Genomic DNA, 15,839 nt, shown 5'->3' with positions numbered 1-15,839 from the left:
AGCAGCCAGACCTTTCTGCTTGAATGGTAGGAATGTGGCCCTGTGGCTCTTCAGAAGTTAATATGCAGCTCCTTACATAGGTACCAATCCAGGGCTGGAGCTACAGGTGCCAACTTTCCACTGGGCTGGAGGGTGCTCACAGTTCAACCCCCAGCTCTGCCCTAGGCACTGTCCCCCTCCACCCTTTCCCCCTAGGATCCTGCCACTTCCTACCCTCTCCACTGAGCCTGTCACACCCATGCTTCCCCGCCTCCAGTGTCTCCCACTGAGAAAGAACTGATCCCAGTGGGCAGGAGGAAAAGGAGGAGGAGGCACTGATCGGTGGGGCTGCCAGTGGGCGGGATGGGCTGAGAGTGGTGATGGGGAGGTGATATGGGCTGGTGACATAACTGTTGCTCTTTGGTAACGTGCATTGGTAAATTCCAGCTCTCTCTCAGATTTAGATTGGCCACCCTTGCCCAGCCTAGATTCCTCCAACAGAACAGAGCCTCCTTTGCCTGCTGAAAGTACGTGAACTCCATGAAGCTTCCAGGCCATCAGATGGACACTGGCAGCTAGGGTGACAAAAGCAGCTGTGGTCCTAGGTGATCAGATACAGGAGCGATGCAAAGTAACTGGGGCCTCCACTAACAGCTCCATGAGCAGGGTGCTGCAGTGCCAGCATGGCCACACTGGTGCTATGAATATGGATTGCTGCCTTGTCCCTGTAGATCTTGAGCAGGATCTTGTGCACAAGCAAAAATGGCAGGAATGCATACAAGCAGGTGTTCCAACAAAGACAGCAGGAAGGCATTTGTGATGGAGCCGGAGGGGTGATGAGATCGATGTGGGGAGTTCCCCACCTCTGACAGATGGTGAGAATGACATCTGACTGGACAGACCACTCATGGTTGTGGAAGGACTTTGAGGTAGTCCGACAGCTCACTCTGAGATCCTGGAAATGGAGTGGGCTATGCAAAACTGCCCCAGCTGAAAGGCTTCCTACTACTGGGGAGAGGAACAGGCCCTGCCGGTTGTGCTGTCCATCGTGACTCTCATGCACTGACCCTGCATGCTAGCCAGACCACTTTCACTTCTTATCAACATCAAAGGAGCGGAGCTGAAAGTTCATCCTGGGACCAGAGGCCCTGAGTTTGCCGGTTGCTGGGGATGGTGCTCCAACCCAGCACTGACATGCCCATTACCAGTGACAGAGAAGGCTGCGGCCTGTGAAAGGGGACTTCTCTGCACACCTCCTGCTGATTCAGCCACCAGTTGAGGGTCTGGAGGACCTGTGCCCGTATGGCAATGACTGAATCCAGACTGTCATGTCCTGGGTGAAAGGTTCACATGAACCACGCCTGGAGAGATCCAATTCACATGCTGGTATGCTGCACCATGAACATGCAAGAAGCCATGTAGTCTCATACAGTCTCTTGCAGTGGTGGTAGGGTCTGTGACCTCCCCCCACCTTTGGGGCTTAGAAAATAGTGGGAGTAGAATCCTTTTCCACTTAGATCCTGAGGAACCTCCTCCATCGCTCCTGTGGCAAGCAACGTGTGCACCTCTTATACAAGGAGTTGCTCACGAGAAGGGTCCCTGAAGAGAGACGGCGAAGGGTGGGGAGATAAGGAAAGAGCAGAATTGGTAAGAATGCCCCAATTTTACCATGTAAAGAAACCCAGCGATCCAGTTATTTGCATGTACCTTCAAAAGGCCTGATTTGAACCTGAGGATAGTTGGTCAGGCCCTGGACCTGCCAAGGTCGTGGATCGAAAGGCTTACGCCTCCCGTTCCTGACCCTCCTATAAAAGTCTTTTTTTTACAGGGGAACAGGAGTGCTGCTGCTATGGCTTAAAACATTTGCATTGGGTTGCTGGGGTGTGCTTGCCCAGCGAGTTCATAGTGGCCTGAGAGTCCATTAAGCTATGGAGCCAAAGGATAGGCCCTGTAGGATCTGTTATATCTTGGGAGGAAGCCTGAGGCCTGGAGCCATGAGCAACATCTCACGGTGGTTCCTGAGGCCAAGGTGCACACTGTCAAGTCTGCAGCATCCAATGAAACTTGGAAAGAGATCTGTGCCACTGCCTTGCCCTCTCAATGATGGCTCCACGCTTCTCTCAGGAACTCCATGCTTAAATTTAAGGAGCTGGTGCCAGTGGAGTTCCAGGAATTAAAGTTCTCTCAGAGGTGGGCAAACTTTTTGGCCAGAGGGCCACACTGGGATATGGAAATTGTATGGAGGGCCATGAATGATCACGAAATTGGGGTGGGATACAGGAGATGGTGAGGGCTCTGGCTGGGGCTCACAATGCGAGATTTGGCATGCAGACGGGAGCTCTGGGCTGGAACTGGGGTTCAGAGGTGGGAGAGGGCTCTAGACTGAGGCTGAGGGGCACAGTCTTTGGTTGGCCTTCACCTCCTTAAGTAGTTCCCTGAGGCAGTGGCATGTCCCCCTTCCAGCTGGCTCCTGCTTCTGGGAGCCACAGGGTGCAGATTAAGCCCCAAATATCGCTCCCCAGCAGAAGCTTATGGACCTTATTAAAACAGCTGACAGTCAGATGCTGCCCAAAGGCCGTAGTTTGCTGGTTGGTTGACAATACTGAATTGCAACCCCCCTAGTCTGCCCAAACAAATCTAGGAGCTTGGACACCTTAGACTTAGGTGCAGGGCCTTGTTAACCTGACCCCTCCTTTTTATTCACCAACATTGGGTCTTCTATGAGCTGACTGAAGCCTGCTGCACTCCCTGTATCTAGACCCTGCCTCCAAGCCCAAATTCCAAAGATGAGGACAGGGACCACAACGGCCAAGGCAGTGCAGAGTAGAGCTAGAAAACAGTGCCCTGTGGACTCAAAAGGTGTCTGGGGTGGAAGGCAGCTCCACCTTCTTAATACCTGGGACAGGGAGTCCAATGGCACTGAACTCAATGGCTCCCCCTTACCAGGCTGATACCGATGGTGCCGACTCCTTAAGTCTTGGCACTGGACACTCCTCCTTGGGACATACCCCACTTGCTGCCTCCAACAGAGTGGTTCTTTGAGTTGCAGATCCACTTTCTCCTTGCTTCTGGTGCTGTCTCTGTGGAGTCTGGGAATAGGCCACGTGCTAGAACCAGGTGGGAACTTTTTGCCCAAATTACTTCCATGGTGCTGGTTCTGCCACGTCAGTGCCAGGACTTGCCATGCTGAGGCATCTTGCTGTCTTAGAATCATCCCCATAAGGAGCTGCTTCAAATGGAAGTCATGCTCCCTTTTTGTTCTTGCACAAAACTCTTCACAAATTCTTCTCCTGTCTGCCTGATGCACCTCCTCCAGACACTTGAGAAAAGCATTGTGAGGGGTCGCCAGTTGGCATAGGCTTAAAACAGGACTTGCAAGTAATGCTCCTTGTAATCTTTTATATGCAGATTTTTTTCCATGTGTGCAGAATAAATGTTCTCATGTGCAATGTGCACCACCAACAGAAACAAAAAAACAAGCTGTGGAGATCCTTGTAATCAGCTGGGTGGCATCTGAGTCTCTCTCAAGTGGCTGCACAAGTGCACATATTGCAGGGAACACTATTTGCAAGATATGCTCCGAGCTCCCAAGGGAGAATATGTAGAAGGGGAAATTCCCCACTCCCAATAGCTAACAGATGTATTACACCAACTAAAATTATAACTAATGTTAACGACAGTAACTGAAAGGCTAGGGAAAGGAGACCTTGCTACGCAAACCATCACAGTTCCAACAGCCATCACTGGTCAGGTTGGTGGAGTCATATATGAAGTGCCACGAAAGCACCACTTCAGGGGACTCCACAGCTAGCTACAGCGCTGGTAGGAGAAAAACGTGCACATGACAACCGACTGGAATCGATTATGAACACTCTGTCGAAGAAACTACAATCTTCTTACTGAAATTAAAACACTTATAAAAATGACAATATAACTCTCTCAAACTTATTTAAGTAAGTTTCCTGAACTGACACTTACACGTGTAACCAAAGTGGCAGCATTCTGAACTGCCGTTTAGCATACCTTTGTGAGCTGGGATGGCTTTGAGGTTAGGAGAAGACAGTGATCCTGAAGCAGAGGGTGGTCCTTTCCCGCCAACGTGATTAGTTATAACAGGCGGTGATTGTGGTCTTCTCAACAGTGGTGACATACTGCGTCTTCTCTTTAGTGATGCTGGAGTGTTGGGTTCTCCTGGACGCTTAATTTTGTTCTGAGGCCCAGCAACAAATTCATCTGCTTCATCAATCATCATACCCTGGAAACAAACCATCAAGTTCTATTTGAAACAGATCTTCCACTAATATAAACAGAGTAACTCTCCTCAACTCAACAATCAGTCTAATCCTTTGGCAGCTTAGAGACTAACAAATGTATTAGGTCATGAGCTTTCATGGGAAAACCCACTTCATCAGCTAGCTTTTACTACGCCTTGTAGCGATCTGAAAACGCAATCAGAAGTTTCTAATGTAAGTCTGCATTTGAAATACTGCGCCCAGCTTGGAATGGAAAGCACTTAAAAGCATCACAAGCCTTTGTATTCTCCAACTATGCTGCATCTTAGACAATGTACCTAGAGAAAGTTCTAAAGATGGAGAAATAACTCCACTCTAACCTGACCTGTCTGAAAAAGTTAAAAAGCCTGCCATATAAAGTACTGGTGGGGGGGTGGGGGGAAGCAGGAATGTTGTTCCTCCTACCTTCTTATCCTGTTTGAAAGGATTGCCAAATGTATGAAGCCTTTTTGGTTGGTCTGGATCAATCTCCCGAAGAGGCGAAGGCATCATCTTCAGGTATTCCTGGTAATTTCCCATTTGAGCAACAGGAACGCTATGAAGGCAGTCTGCAATGGAACAGCATGCCATTACTTAAATCTATTTTAAAACCACGATGATATTAAGAGCACACACATTTTAAATGGGTGACATTAACCCTTATGTTCTTAAATATTCTTATGCGCCATTATGGGACTAATGAAGGATGTGTACCATGGGGAGTGATAAGGCAGTCAAACAGTTTACTGGACTTGGATAGAAAGAGTGAAGAGAAATCTTTCTTATAACATTGAAGATGGGCTGACCATTTATCAGCCACCTCGGGGAAGTGCCCGTGAGCACCAGCTTTGAGGGGTGCTGTAAGGCAAATTGTAAATAGTGTGCCCATCCCAATGTCAGGCACGTGCGTGCACAGGCACGCACGCATGCACACTTTTCTACCACAGGCAGTTGGATAACCCTACTCTCCTTGAAGCCTATGTTTAAATTTAAAGTCAGCATAGAATTCTCCAAAATTGAAGCTGAAGTGTCCCTTTGTTGAATCCACTCCCCAGGAAGACAACAGGCATGCTGAACAGCATCTGAGCAAGCCAGCACACTATGCATAGACAAACATCTCTCAAGCTCATCATCTTACTTCATTATAACCCCAGTGTAGATGTTCACTGGTAGGTAGAGAAAGGTAACTATTTACCTTCATCCTGTCCAAGGATAAGCTTGTGTGTTTTCAGCAGATTGGTTCTCATTCTAGTTAGCTGATCTAGAAGACTGCGACGAGGAATATCGTAAGCATTTCTGAATGCCTGTGGCTTCAAATCCTAGTTTTAAACAAAGCATATATATTTCAATTAAGCCAACCAGACAACCTACAATGGGGGATTTTAACAGGTTAAAATTTATGAAACTTGTGTTCTCCACTGGTGGACATAACATAATCGCGTTAGCAACTATGTACAAAACACGCCTCAGTACCAGTACAAAACACGCTCTCAGCTCCACCAAACTAACAACCATGCAAACTCCAGAACTATCGGATGTATCTTTCTGCCAAGACTGTCACTTGAAAATTAGTCTTTTGTTCACTTTCAATCAGATCCTCAAAGCATCTGCAGAAAAACATTTATCTACTTTTATCCATATGTATACCTAAACTGTGATATCAGTAACTTAATTCCTTTTACTGTAGAAAGAAGTTTTTAAGAATAATTGCATTATGTGAGAGACAAGCACAAGGAGACAGCAGTCGTGCATACCCACAATGTAATGTTTACCTTGTTTAAGAGTCCTATATGGAAGCCAGCAAATTCTTTAACATTCATTTCAGCCAGTCTCATCGAAGAGTCACCAGTGATCCCTTGTAGTAGCTGCTTAAAATCCCTGCTATGAACCATGGAGAGGCCACTGGAGTGATTTTTCACTTTAATTCCAGTCTCTTGTGGAACTTTCTTACCCACCAAACCTATTATCCGCTCCGATTCAATTTTTGTCTAAAACAGAATTGCATGGTGTTAAAGAAACAATCAATAAGTGCAAGTATAAAACTCAATTATTTTAAGAGGTCAACCGAGCTATAGTTTGACTCGCAACTGCTCAAGAAATTGAGAATTAAATATCCAGGAAGAGTCAGTTTCCAGGCAACCATAACTAAAGTATGCCAACACAGAAAGTTACTGCATTTCTGCTGCAGAGTTAGAGATTTACAAACACTGCTAGTTTTGCTGAAAATCCAGCAGCCATAAAAAGGAAGTCACTGAGGAATTTGTTTAAGGAAAAAAAACCTGAGTTGAAGTCAGAACACATTAAAGATAAGCGTTATACCACCGGAAAAACTAAATGGTTTCCAACTTTTGGGGTTGCCTGACAACTTATTTTAAGTAACATTTAGTGATAAGATTGAAATGTAAAAAATGGCATGCCATTTGCTTCCTTACTGAAAGCTAGTAAGTTAAAAAAAAAAAAAAAAACCCAAATTATGTCTGCTATTTACACAGAAATTTAGTGTGATTTTATTGGAGGCGTGATCTTATTTAGATGTTTACATTAAGCATTTTTTACTTCTGAGAGTGTAACTGCATCCACTTTCATATTTACAAGGTAATAACTTGTTCCCCCAAAGAAACTTCCTTTTTTATGGGCTGGTTCCCTCACGATTCAGTATTAGGGAAGAACTCTTAATGTAAGACAAAGCAAGTACACAACATTTTGGACATTTCTTTATACCAGTGTCTATATAATTAGGGATGTTAAATTTAGATTAACTGTCTAATCAAAGTCGATGCAAATTGCATCAACTATTCAATTAATCAATAAGCTTTCGTCTTTGAAGTGTAGCAGCAACAACAGCCTCAGAGCTGTTGCTACACTTCAAAGGCAAAAGCGCTGCAGGGAGCAAGGGCCAATGGGGAATTCAAGCAGTCCCCAGCCGGCCCCGTGCTCCGAGTGGCGTTTCAAAGCAGCAGCACTGCATGGAGCCCAGGGTCAGCTAGGGACTCAGAATCACCAGAATCTCCATATGGCGCTGCTGCTTTGAAACGCCACGGGGAGCCTGATTTTAGTCTCCCCGGGGCATTTCAAAGCAGCAGCGCCACATGGAGCCTGGGGTCAGCAGGGGTGTGCAGTGCCCAGCTGGGCCCCGAGCTGCACGCGGCGTTTCAAAGCAGCAGACCCTGGGCTCCACGTGGTGCTGCCACTTTGAAGCACCCTTTTCTTTTTCCCCCTCCTTGCTGCCTCTTTCTGATAGAGGCAGTGGGGGGAGGGAGAGAGAGGCAACTAGCTGACTAGCATGTCGACTATCCGATTAGCATTTGCTTATCGGATAGTCGATTAGTCAACTAGTCGTTCACATCCCTACATAAAATGCACATACATTTTCATCCAAGTCACCTGTTGTACATTTCTTTGAACTAGGAACCTTAATGGGTGATGCTTACCAGTAACTGATTAACTGGCATCCCCATAGGTCCAGGAGCACCCAACTGGGCTGGAGCTGCACCCCAACCCCCCGAGGGATCCTGCTTAATCAGGTTAAATGATTAAGCAGGCTTTTACACCCCTACTGTGAAAATCACAATAGTGACCTCAAGCCATTTTGATCCTATATGCCAAGTACATAAGAACATGTATGTTCATCAAAAATCCACAGGTGAATTTATATGTAGTGGATGGATGTTCACTCATATCAAAAGCCTGCTTGAAACTGCGTTTTTTGAGGTGGAGGGGTTTTTGTTATATTTAAATCCGCATTATTTCCCCAACATAGACCATAGGCTTTGAATTATCTATTTCTAAATAATCTTATGCTATTAGACGAATACCAAAAGATGTTGCATAACAGCCCAGTCTACTGGACATATGGGAGGATACAGAGCCTCACAGAGAAGAGGGCTGGCCAACAGGACATCACAGGTAAAATGATTTCATCCTGCTGAACTTTCAAGAACGAACTGAAGATACAGATTTGATGTGTTCTACTGCTCTCTCATATATATATATCCATGTGATGGGAAGATAAGGGGGTTGAATGGGTGGGGGATGGTATCAGATGACCCTGCCTCATGTTGACCTTTTCTTTTAATGTCAACTTATAGACAAGAGTGCTATTCTGTATGGTCAAGCCACAGACATTTTAGTAATGCACATCCAGAATAGATCTTTTTTGCCTCAGTCACCAGCGGAGGCACCGTTTAAAATGGCTAAGAACAAGCAACTGATTTAAAACCTAATGATTATTAGCAGTAAAAATATGAAGTGTAGTTGGCAAGTCTTTAGAGGAGAAATCAAACAGATACTTAAAAAGATAACCAAGAAAAGTAAAACAAAAACAAAAACAAACACCCACTTCTTCCCACCCCCTTCTGTCACACACAGAAGTCACAGTGACTGGCTCCAAAATGGCTCAGGCGTTTATCCATAGAGCTACAGAGAAAGTATGATATAACAGTGGAAAACCCCAGAGGGATTAATTTATGTATAATCTGAACACAAACTAAATAATAATTAATGCACTTCTAATTGCAAAGGTTTTATCAATACTACCTGTTGGCTGAGTTTTTTAAGGTAAGAGATAACACTGTAACTAAGTCCACAATCTAAATTATCTGATATCAGATTTGGAGCTCCCATCATCCTTAGGGCTTTCTTTAATGGCTATAAGGAAAACAAAATACACAACAGTAAGAGAATAAATCTTCAAAAAGTTTTTAAAAGATCAATTATAGGAAACTAGGGCACATGGTTTAGTGCTCTAGCTTTTTGCTTTTGGAAACTAGAGTTCAAGTCTATTTAGGTAACACGTATGATGAGTTTGGTGGTCTAGCTAGCTTGCAGTGGGCTTTACGCCACATTACCAGCACACCATGCAATATGGTACCACTGGCAATTTTCATTCAAAGGCTCAGTACTGGAATAGCCGGGATGATGCAAGTCCACATAGAGGTGCATTGCCCAAGCTACGTACAAAAGCTTATGCTGTGCCCACCCTCATCTGGCTTGTTGGGCCAGTTCTGTTAGAATCACGTTCCTGAGGACTAGGAATTCAGACACATTAGTAAGTATAAACAGTAATCAGCAAACCCTCTACCAAATTACAAAGGTAAGTGTAATACTCACTTCTGACAAAGCAATTCAATCTAAAGTATATTTTCAGATTGGTAAAACTTTTTATTAGATATTTAAAATTAATCTTAAAACGTTTACTGCTTTTTTTTTTAAATGTACTATCCTTGACACACATAAAACAAACATATAAGGTTTACTAACTAAAAATTCACAGATAGTGTTAAGAATTTTAGAAAAAAGGGACATAATATTCTAGTTACCAGCCACGATTATTTCTACAATTAAAAACGAAGGGGGGGGGGGGGGGACGACTTACCAGTAAGTAGTAAGGAGGCATTGTTTTTAAGTAGCTGTCAAAAGCCTGTCGCCACTTCAGATTTGGCTTAAGTTTGTGAACCTTAAATAAGTCATCTGCAATAGAGAACACAAGATTTGATTACATAGCCCCAACACTAATTTTTGAACATCACTGCAATAAGTCAGTTTTCCTGTTTGTTTTTTTCCAAAGGGCTTTCCCATAACAACTACTCTTAATCTTAGATTCAAAGGGTTTGCATCCCCCATACAAACTATTGTTTTGACACCAGAAACCATGCCCGATAATATTACAGAAATCTTACAGTGGATGTTGCCTACATGAATTCACAAAGTAAACCGGACTGTTTAAATACTGCACACAGATAATTAGCTGGAGGAAGGGAGAGAAGATATGCATCAGAGCAGCTTTATCTCCCTCAGGTCCTTTATCAGAATTCCTCAATACAAGTAAGGATTCCCCAAAATAATTCAAACCAATCTACATTAATCAAGGCTATTTCTCATATTTCAAGAAGATTTCATGCATTCAGTCTATGCTAAAACTTCAATCCTAACATGAGAAGATGAAAGATATGGAATTGTGGCTGCATCTCACAGCAGGAGCAAGCGCTACGACAGATTTATATGCTGTGCTGCCAGACAGGCTATAATTTGTAATCACAATCTCCGAACATTTGCCATTGCAGCATAGGTAAAGCTCTCAAAATTCCTGTGCTGCTCTGGATTAGCCCATATGCTACATTATCATTCCCTGCCCTGACACTATTGATTTGAGATTTCATAACCTCTGCTCGGCAGATCTAAAAAATGCTGGCAGAAAGGAGGCTAGAGAGTTTGGATGACTTGGGGAACGGACATCGAGTAGAAGATTGGGCAAGGCTACTGGAGACAGGGACACAGAAGGAGGTTGTAAGAAGACATGGTATTTCAGGGAAAGTGTTTTTTCCTTGCTGAACTTTCAGGAGGCTCTATCTGAAGAGGCAGATTTTACTTGCTCAGGGATGTGCATAAATGGAACTTGTTTCACATATTTTCTATCTTCTCACACTCAAGTCCATCTTAACTACAGGTATTTTCCAATCTAACTTAATTCTGCATCAACCCCCCCCCCCCGCCACAGCAGCTCCAATTACTCTATTTTCTGGCCTGAAGAAAATGGGGTGAATGTTTCCAAAGAGTTAAAGCTCCCTTTTCATCTGAGCACATTTAATAATTGGCAGTATTATCTAATTAAACCTGTGTGAACTTTCTATGCTTGGATATCTGTTGTTCATTGCAAATACAAAACAATCCTTTTTAGTTATTGCAAAAAGAGGTCTATTAATGTTCATATGTATTTAATTATTTCATAGCGATATGATGGTGTTTCACATAAACTTGACCATATGGTCCACTTATATGAATTCAACAACTCAGTGGAATGCAAGCTACAAAAACAAGAGACTCTATCAGAAGTTGCTATCTGCAGTATAGATATCACGGTATATTTTATTGGTTTCTATTGCACACACACACTGAAGAGACAAAAAAAACCCTGAAAAGCGTTCAGTGTTGTGACATCAATATTGTCGTGTGAACCACAGGCCCATGATCTATTTTATTAGTGGTTTAGTTCCTCCCTATTAAGAAGGTTCAGGGCCACCAATGGGAGGGAGGTAGTTGCCCCATGATTTAAAAAGGGCTCTGGGCTCCCAGCCACTACCAATGCTACCTTGGCAATGGAAGCACCCTTTAAATAGCCACAGCCCGCCTCTTCAGGAGGCAGGGGAGCAGGGCGTTGAGGAAGAGGGCGTGGTGAAGACTCCCATCAGCTCTGAGAAAGCTTCTTCCCCATTCATAAATAGTATGTTTAATATTTACAATATCCATTGGCTCAGCTAGTTAAGGGAACCCATATTAAGAGTTTGCAAATTTAAATGTTTGGATATCAAAGCTGCAAAATGCTGTTTCAACAAGACTGTATGAAATATAAACAGAGTTTGACACCAACATTTAAGAGTCACCACAGAATCTTCATTCTGTCTATACTTAGGGCCTAGCATTTTGGGATTGCCAATATTGTAGAGTGGAAAGCCAGAGTAATAATTCCTACCCTCCAAATGAGAAATAAAATGGCTACAAGTTTCAGACAGTACATAGGAGTTGATCTCTATCCCTCCCATCCCCTCAGACTTCAAAGAGAACAGAGTAGGTTACAAGAGAAAGTTCCAATATCTGGGTGAAATAATTTGGTCTAAGATAAAAGCCAAAATAATTGAAGGCAAGAAGAGTTCCAATATAATTAGTTTGTTCATAACTGTGATAAGGGGAGGAGTAAGCTTTGAGCTGCTAAAAATTCATAACAATTTTCTAAGACTGGTATGAAATTATCTGAATTTCTATATCCTCAGATTTCAAGCCAGAGCTTTTAAGCCTCTGAAGTGTACTTTGCCATGGTGCCCAGTCAGGGCAGTATGCCAGTCTCTATGTAAAGAAACCTAACAATTCAATAACAATCATTCCTTTCATCAAAGGATACTGTCAAGCAGTTTAAAATTTATCAACCCTATTCATTGTATTTGTTTTAAAGACATGTCAAATTTGCCTTCCTCTAGTCTCCAGTAGACAGTGGGGCAGAACCTACAGTGTGCTGAATGTCCTCGTTTCCACAGAAGATAATGGGAGCTGAGGACACTGAATATTTTACAAGAAAGGCTTACAACCTTCAGGATAGGTTCACTTGTTTGCAAGCTAATACTATAAGAATTCAAGAGATCTAACTGACTAGGGACTGAGTGTCAACAAAGATGAAATTGACCAATCTTTCCTTTTCTTGGTTTAGACACAGAAAACGCTCTTTCTTTCCTCTCTCTGTCCCACCTCCACCAAAATCAGCATATGGTGAATGGCAAATTAGATAATTTTAAAATTCTCTATTAGTAACAGATCAGGATGCTGGCTTACTTTTAACTAAAAAATGTGGCAAAAAGGTCGACACCATTTAATTATACAGTAGGAGCCCAACTATCTGGGAAGCCTGTGAGATAACAATTTTGTTCATATAATAAGTTTGCATAACCTGATGTCAATATAAAAATGCTTTAACAGATTAAATTAAGGTAAAAAGAAAAACAGTGCATCCATATTGCTGTAACGTTCTGGTCTTTTACACCTTTGAAAGTGTGACTTTTGTCTTCCTCTAGTGACTAGTCTACATATAGACATTTATGAGCATACTACTGCCTTTGAACTAATGGACATAGTCCTTTAATTTAAAAACAGTAGAGGTTCATGATTTACATCCAAAGGTCATGGCATGACCATCCCCATAGATAGACAAGTCAAGGGCACTGTTATGCAAGTATGGAATAATCCATCCCAGAGGTACTTCCTAATTCCTACTAATGTAAAAGTAGTATTGGCTCTATGATACTGTGCAAAAACAGTTTGTTTACTTCACGGCCTAGAAAAAGGCCATTTTTGGATTTTCAAGAATAAAGTCACCTCTTGCAGACTCTCAAGAAGTCAGTAGGAGCATCATATGAACTGTCCCAAGTCAGCAGCTCTCCACAGAAACCCTATACGTTCCAAAACACTCAGTCAAGTGCATCTAAGCACAAACATGGGGCTTGAATTGATTTCCTTCTGGCATGTTTTCCTATTATCTTTTTCTCCATCACCTCAATGACTCTTCAGAAGAATATCCATGGCCCTGTTCTCTCATCAAAGCTAGCATTCCACGCTAGAGCCTCAGTGACTAGGATTAGTCAGGAAAGACTTGTGCAAATTGCTCAGCCAAGATAAAACCCTAGATTCCATCAATATCCTTGATCTGATGCGTTTCAATTTTATATTCCTGGCTTTGTTTATGCTTTATGCCTTGGCTTTTCTATTAGCCTGCTCTTCTGCAGACAAGGATGAGATCCGTAAATGCAAGGGCCTTGATTATTCTATTTCAGTGGAAGCATTTCTTTGTTAGAAGACATTGGAAAGTGGTGTTACGCAATTACCAAGACAAACAGTTGCTAAGCACAGGTCAGAGGATTAAAGTTCTATTGGAAAACATGAGAATTCCAGCCCTGGGCCCAATACATATAATATCACCAGGGACACATCCAAGTGAAGAGTACTTTCAGAAGCAAATCTTTTCTATTTCATTGTTCAGAGAAACTTGGAGAAGAAACAGAAAGAGTTGGGACTTGCTATTCAGGGGTTCTTCTGGTCTTCAGAGAGGACAGCCTGCCAAATTAGTTCTCTGGCACTCAGTGCAAGCAGGAAGTGGAGTATGCATGCGCCACATGCACTAGCATGACCCAGAGTGTCAGTTTTTGGCTTTGTAAAAGCAAGAGCATCCCTTTCTGAACAATAGACCAGAGTTTTCTCAGCCAGATACCAATATACTAACTTGCTCAGATTATACCATCATACTGGCTTCACTATCACATGAATGGCCACCCCTGTCAATTGCACTCACTAGTTTCCCGCAAAGCTTCAGATTCCAAAGTCAGTCTTAAAATTAACTCTTGCTGTCAACAGGCCCCTATATTGCCCAACGTCAGGTGCCACTGACGTATGCACTCTCTCTAAGATGGGGGCCAAATATAGAATCCACATTTCTGATCCTGAGAAAGCAGAAATAGTAAATGATCAAGTCTCTAACTCAGGGCTACTCAACACGCAGCCTATTTACTTGCAGCCCATGGTGCAATTTGGGTTTACGCATGCGGCCCATACTTTGAACATGGCCTCCACTGGGAACACACTCCACAATGATGAGTCAATATAATGGTCTTCTGTTGAGGTGTGTTTTAGTAGTTAAATTCCTGGACTGTCATTGCTCATTAAAAGTGCTGTCATATGGGTGGAAATCAGGTAAATGTTGCATTTTATTAATATCAGCAGAACTGACAATGGAACCTGTGTGTTGTGTAGTCTTGCAGTCTTGCCTTACTCTTTGTATTCATGCCCATCAGTGTGAAATAAGCTATTTGTATATATTTTAATATATATTTGCATGTATATGCAACTACACTTAAGCACATGGCATGTGCTGTGAATATCATTGTGGCCCCCGGGGCTTCCAAAGGTGAGTAGCCCTGCTTTAATTATTGTTTAATTTTACATTTTCTAGTCATTGGTCCCGGCACCTCACTTCACCATCTTGACAAAATCTTTAGTATTCTCAACACTGGTGTTCAGGGGCTTCCTCACACCATGCTTGCTTTTCCTCATTTTCAGTCCTGTCCACTCTGTTCCAGAACGTCAAATTAAAGAAAGGAAGCTACTCACCCATGTGCAGTAATAACAGTTCTTTGAGATGTGTGTCTCCATGGGTGCTCCACTGTAGGTGTTGGGTCATCCCTGTGTTGCAGATCGGAGTTTTGCACAGCAATAGCTGGTTTGGGCCGTGCATGCGCATGAGGCACCTCGTGCCGTTGGTGTTTCATGCATCAAGTACACTACCCAACCGCTACCCCCTCAGTTTCGAAAGAGAGAGGAAACAAAGAGCCCCTACAAAAACAGGGGAGGAGGATGAGTAGTGGAGCACCCACATCTCAAAGAACCATTGTTACTACACAAGGTGAGTAGCTTCCTTCTCTTCCTCTTCAAGTGATGCTCCCCGTGGGTGCTCCACTGTAGGTGACTTTATAGCAGTTCTCACATATGATAGGATGGTGGGTTTCAGAGTCACCTGTTGTTGACAGTGGAGAGTACTACTGTGGCTACTGAGACAGCGTTGGAGAGATGCCTAAGAACAGCATAGTGTTTCATAAATGTATGGTCTGATAACCATGTGGTAGCACAGCAAATGTCCGAAAGAGGAACCCCTTGTGGAAAGCTCATAGAGGTAGAAACTGTCCTTGTGGAATGTGGCATGGGCAGGGCAGGAAGAGTCTTGCCCCGTACAGCGTAGCATTGCATGATGCAGGAGACAATGATGGTGAATATGCATTGTGAAGGAAGTGCCCTGCGTTTGCACCACTCCGCCGCTGACACGAATAGTTGTTGGGAAGTGCGGAAGTCTCTGGTACGATCAATGTAGTACACAGGAGCCCTCGGAATGTCCACAGTATGCAGGAGAACCTCTTATGCGGACAAGTGAGGTTTAGGGTAAAAGGTCTGGAGAATAATCAGCTCATTTACATATAAGTCTGAGGACACTTTGGGTAAAAAGGATGGGTGGTGAGTCCGCAAAACAACAGCATCTTTGGTAAAAATCGTATAAAGCGGAGC

General features: G+C 43.2%; 1 protein-coding gene across 9 annotated transcripts in view; it reads right to left on the bottom strand.

The window, feature by feature from the left end:
• LOC102446807 (integrator complex subunit 6-like) overlaps window positions 1–15,839 on the bottom strand; it is a 72,822-nt gene that overhangs the window by 4,905 nt on the left and 52,078 nt on the right. For 5 of the 9 annotated variants that reach the window (XR_012906937.1, XR_012906938.1, XM_075941020.1 and 2 more), the window contains 6 exons: window positions 9,625–9,719; window positions 8,787–8,897; window positions 6,023–6,238; window positions 5,446–5,569; window positions 4,677–4,819; window positions 4,003–4,234 (listed from right to left, as the gene is read on the bottom strand). Coding sequence is in view for 4 of the 9 variants with exons in the window: in XM_075941020.1 (XP_075797135.1) it covers window positions 4,003–4,234; window positions 4,677–4,819; window positions 5,446–5,569; window positions 6,023–6,238; window positions 8,787–8,897; window positions 9,625–9,719 (921 nt within the window). In the remaining 5 variants the exon portion in view is untranslated. Of the gene's footprint in view, window positions 1–4,002; window positions 4,235–4,676; window positions 4,820–5,445; window positions 5,570–6,022; window positions 6,239–8,786; window positions 8,898–9,624; window positions 9,720–15,839 lie in introns of those variants that run through there. The other 4 variants (XR_012906939.1, XM_075941023.1, XM_075941024.1 and 1 more) reach the window with 2 other exon arrangements.

The sequence above is a fragment of the Pelodiscus sinensis genome, chromosome 13 (genome assembly GCF_049634645.1).
Source record: "Pelodiscus sinensis isolate JC-2024 chromosome 13, ASM4963464v1, whole genome shotgun sequence".
Taxonomy (NCBI): Eukaryota; Metazoa; Chordata; order Testudines; family Trionychidae; genus Pelodiscus; species Pelodiscus sinensis.
The sequence above is the reverse complement of the archived record's forward strand: the minus strand, read 5'-3'. Positions and strand labels throughout refer to the sequence as shown.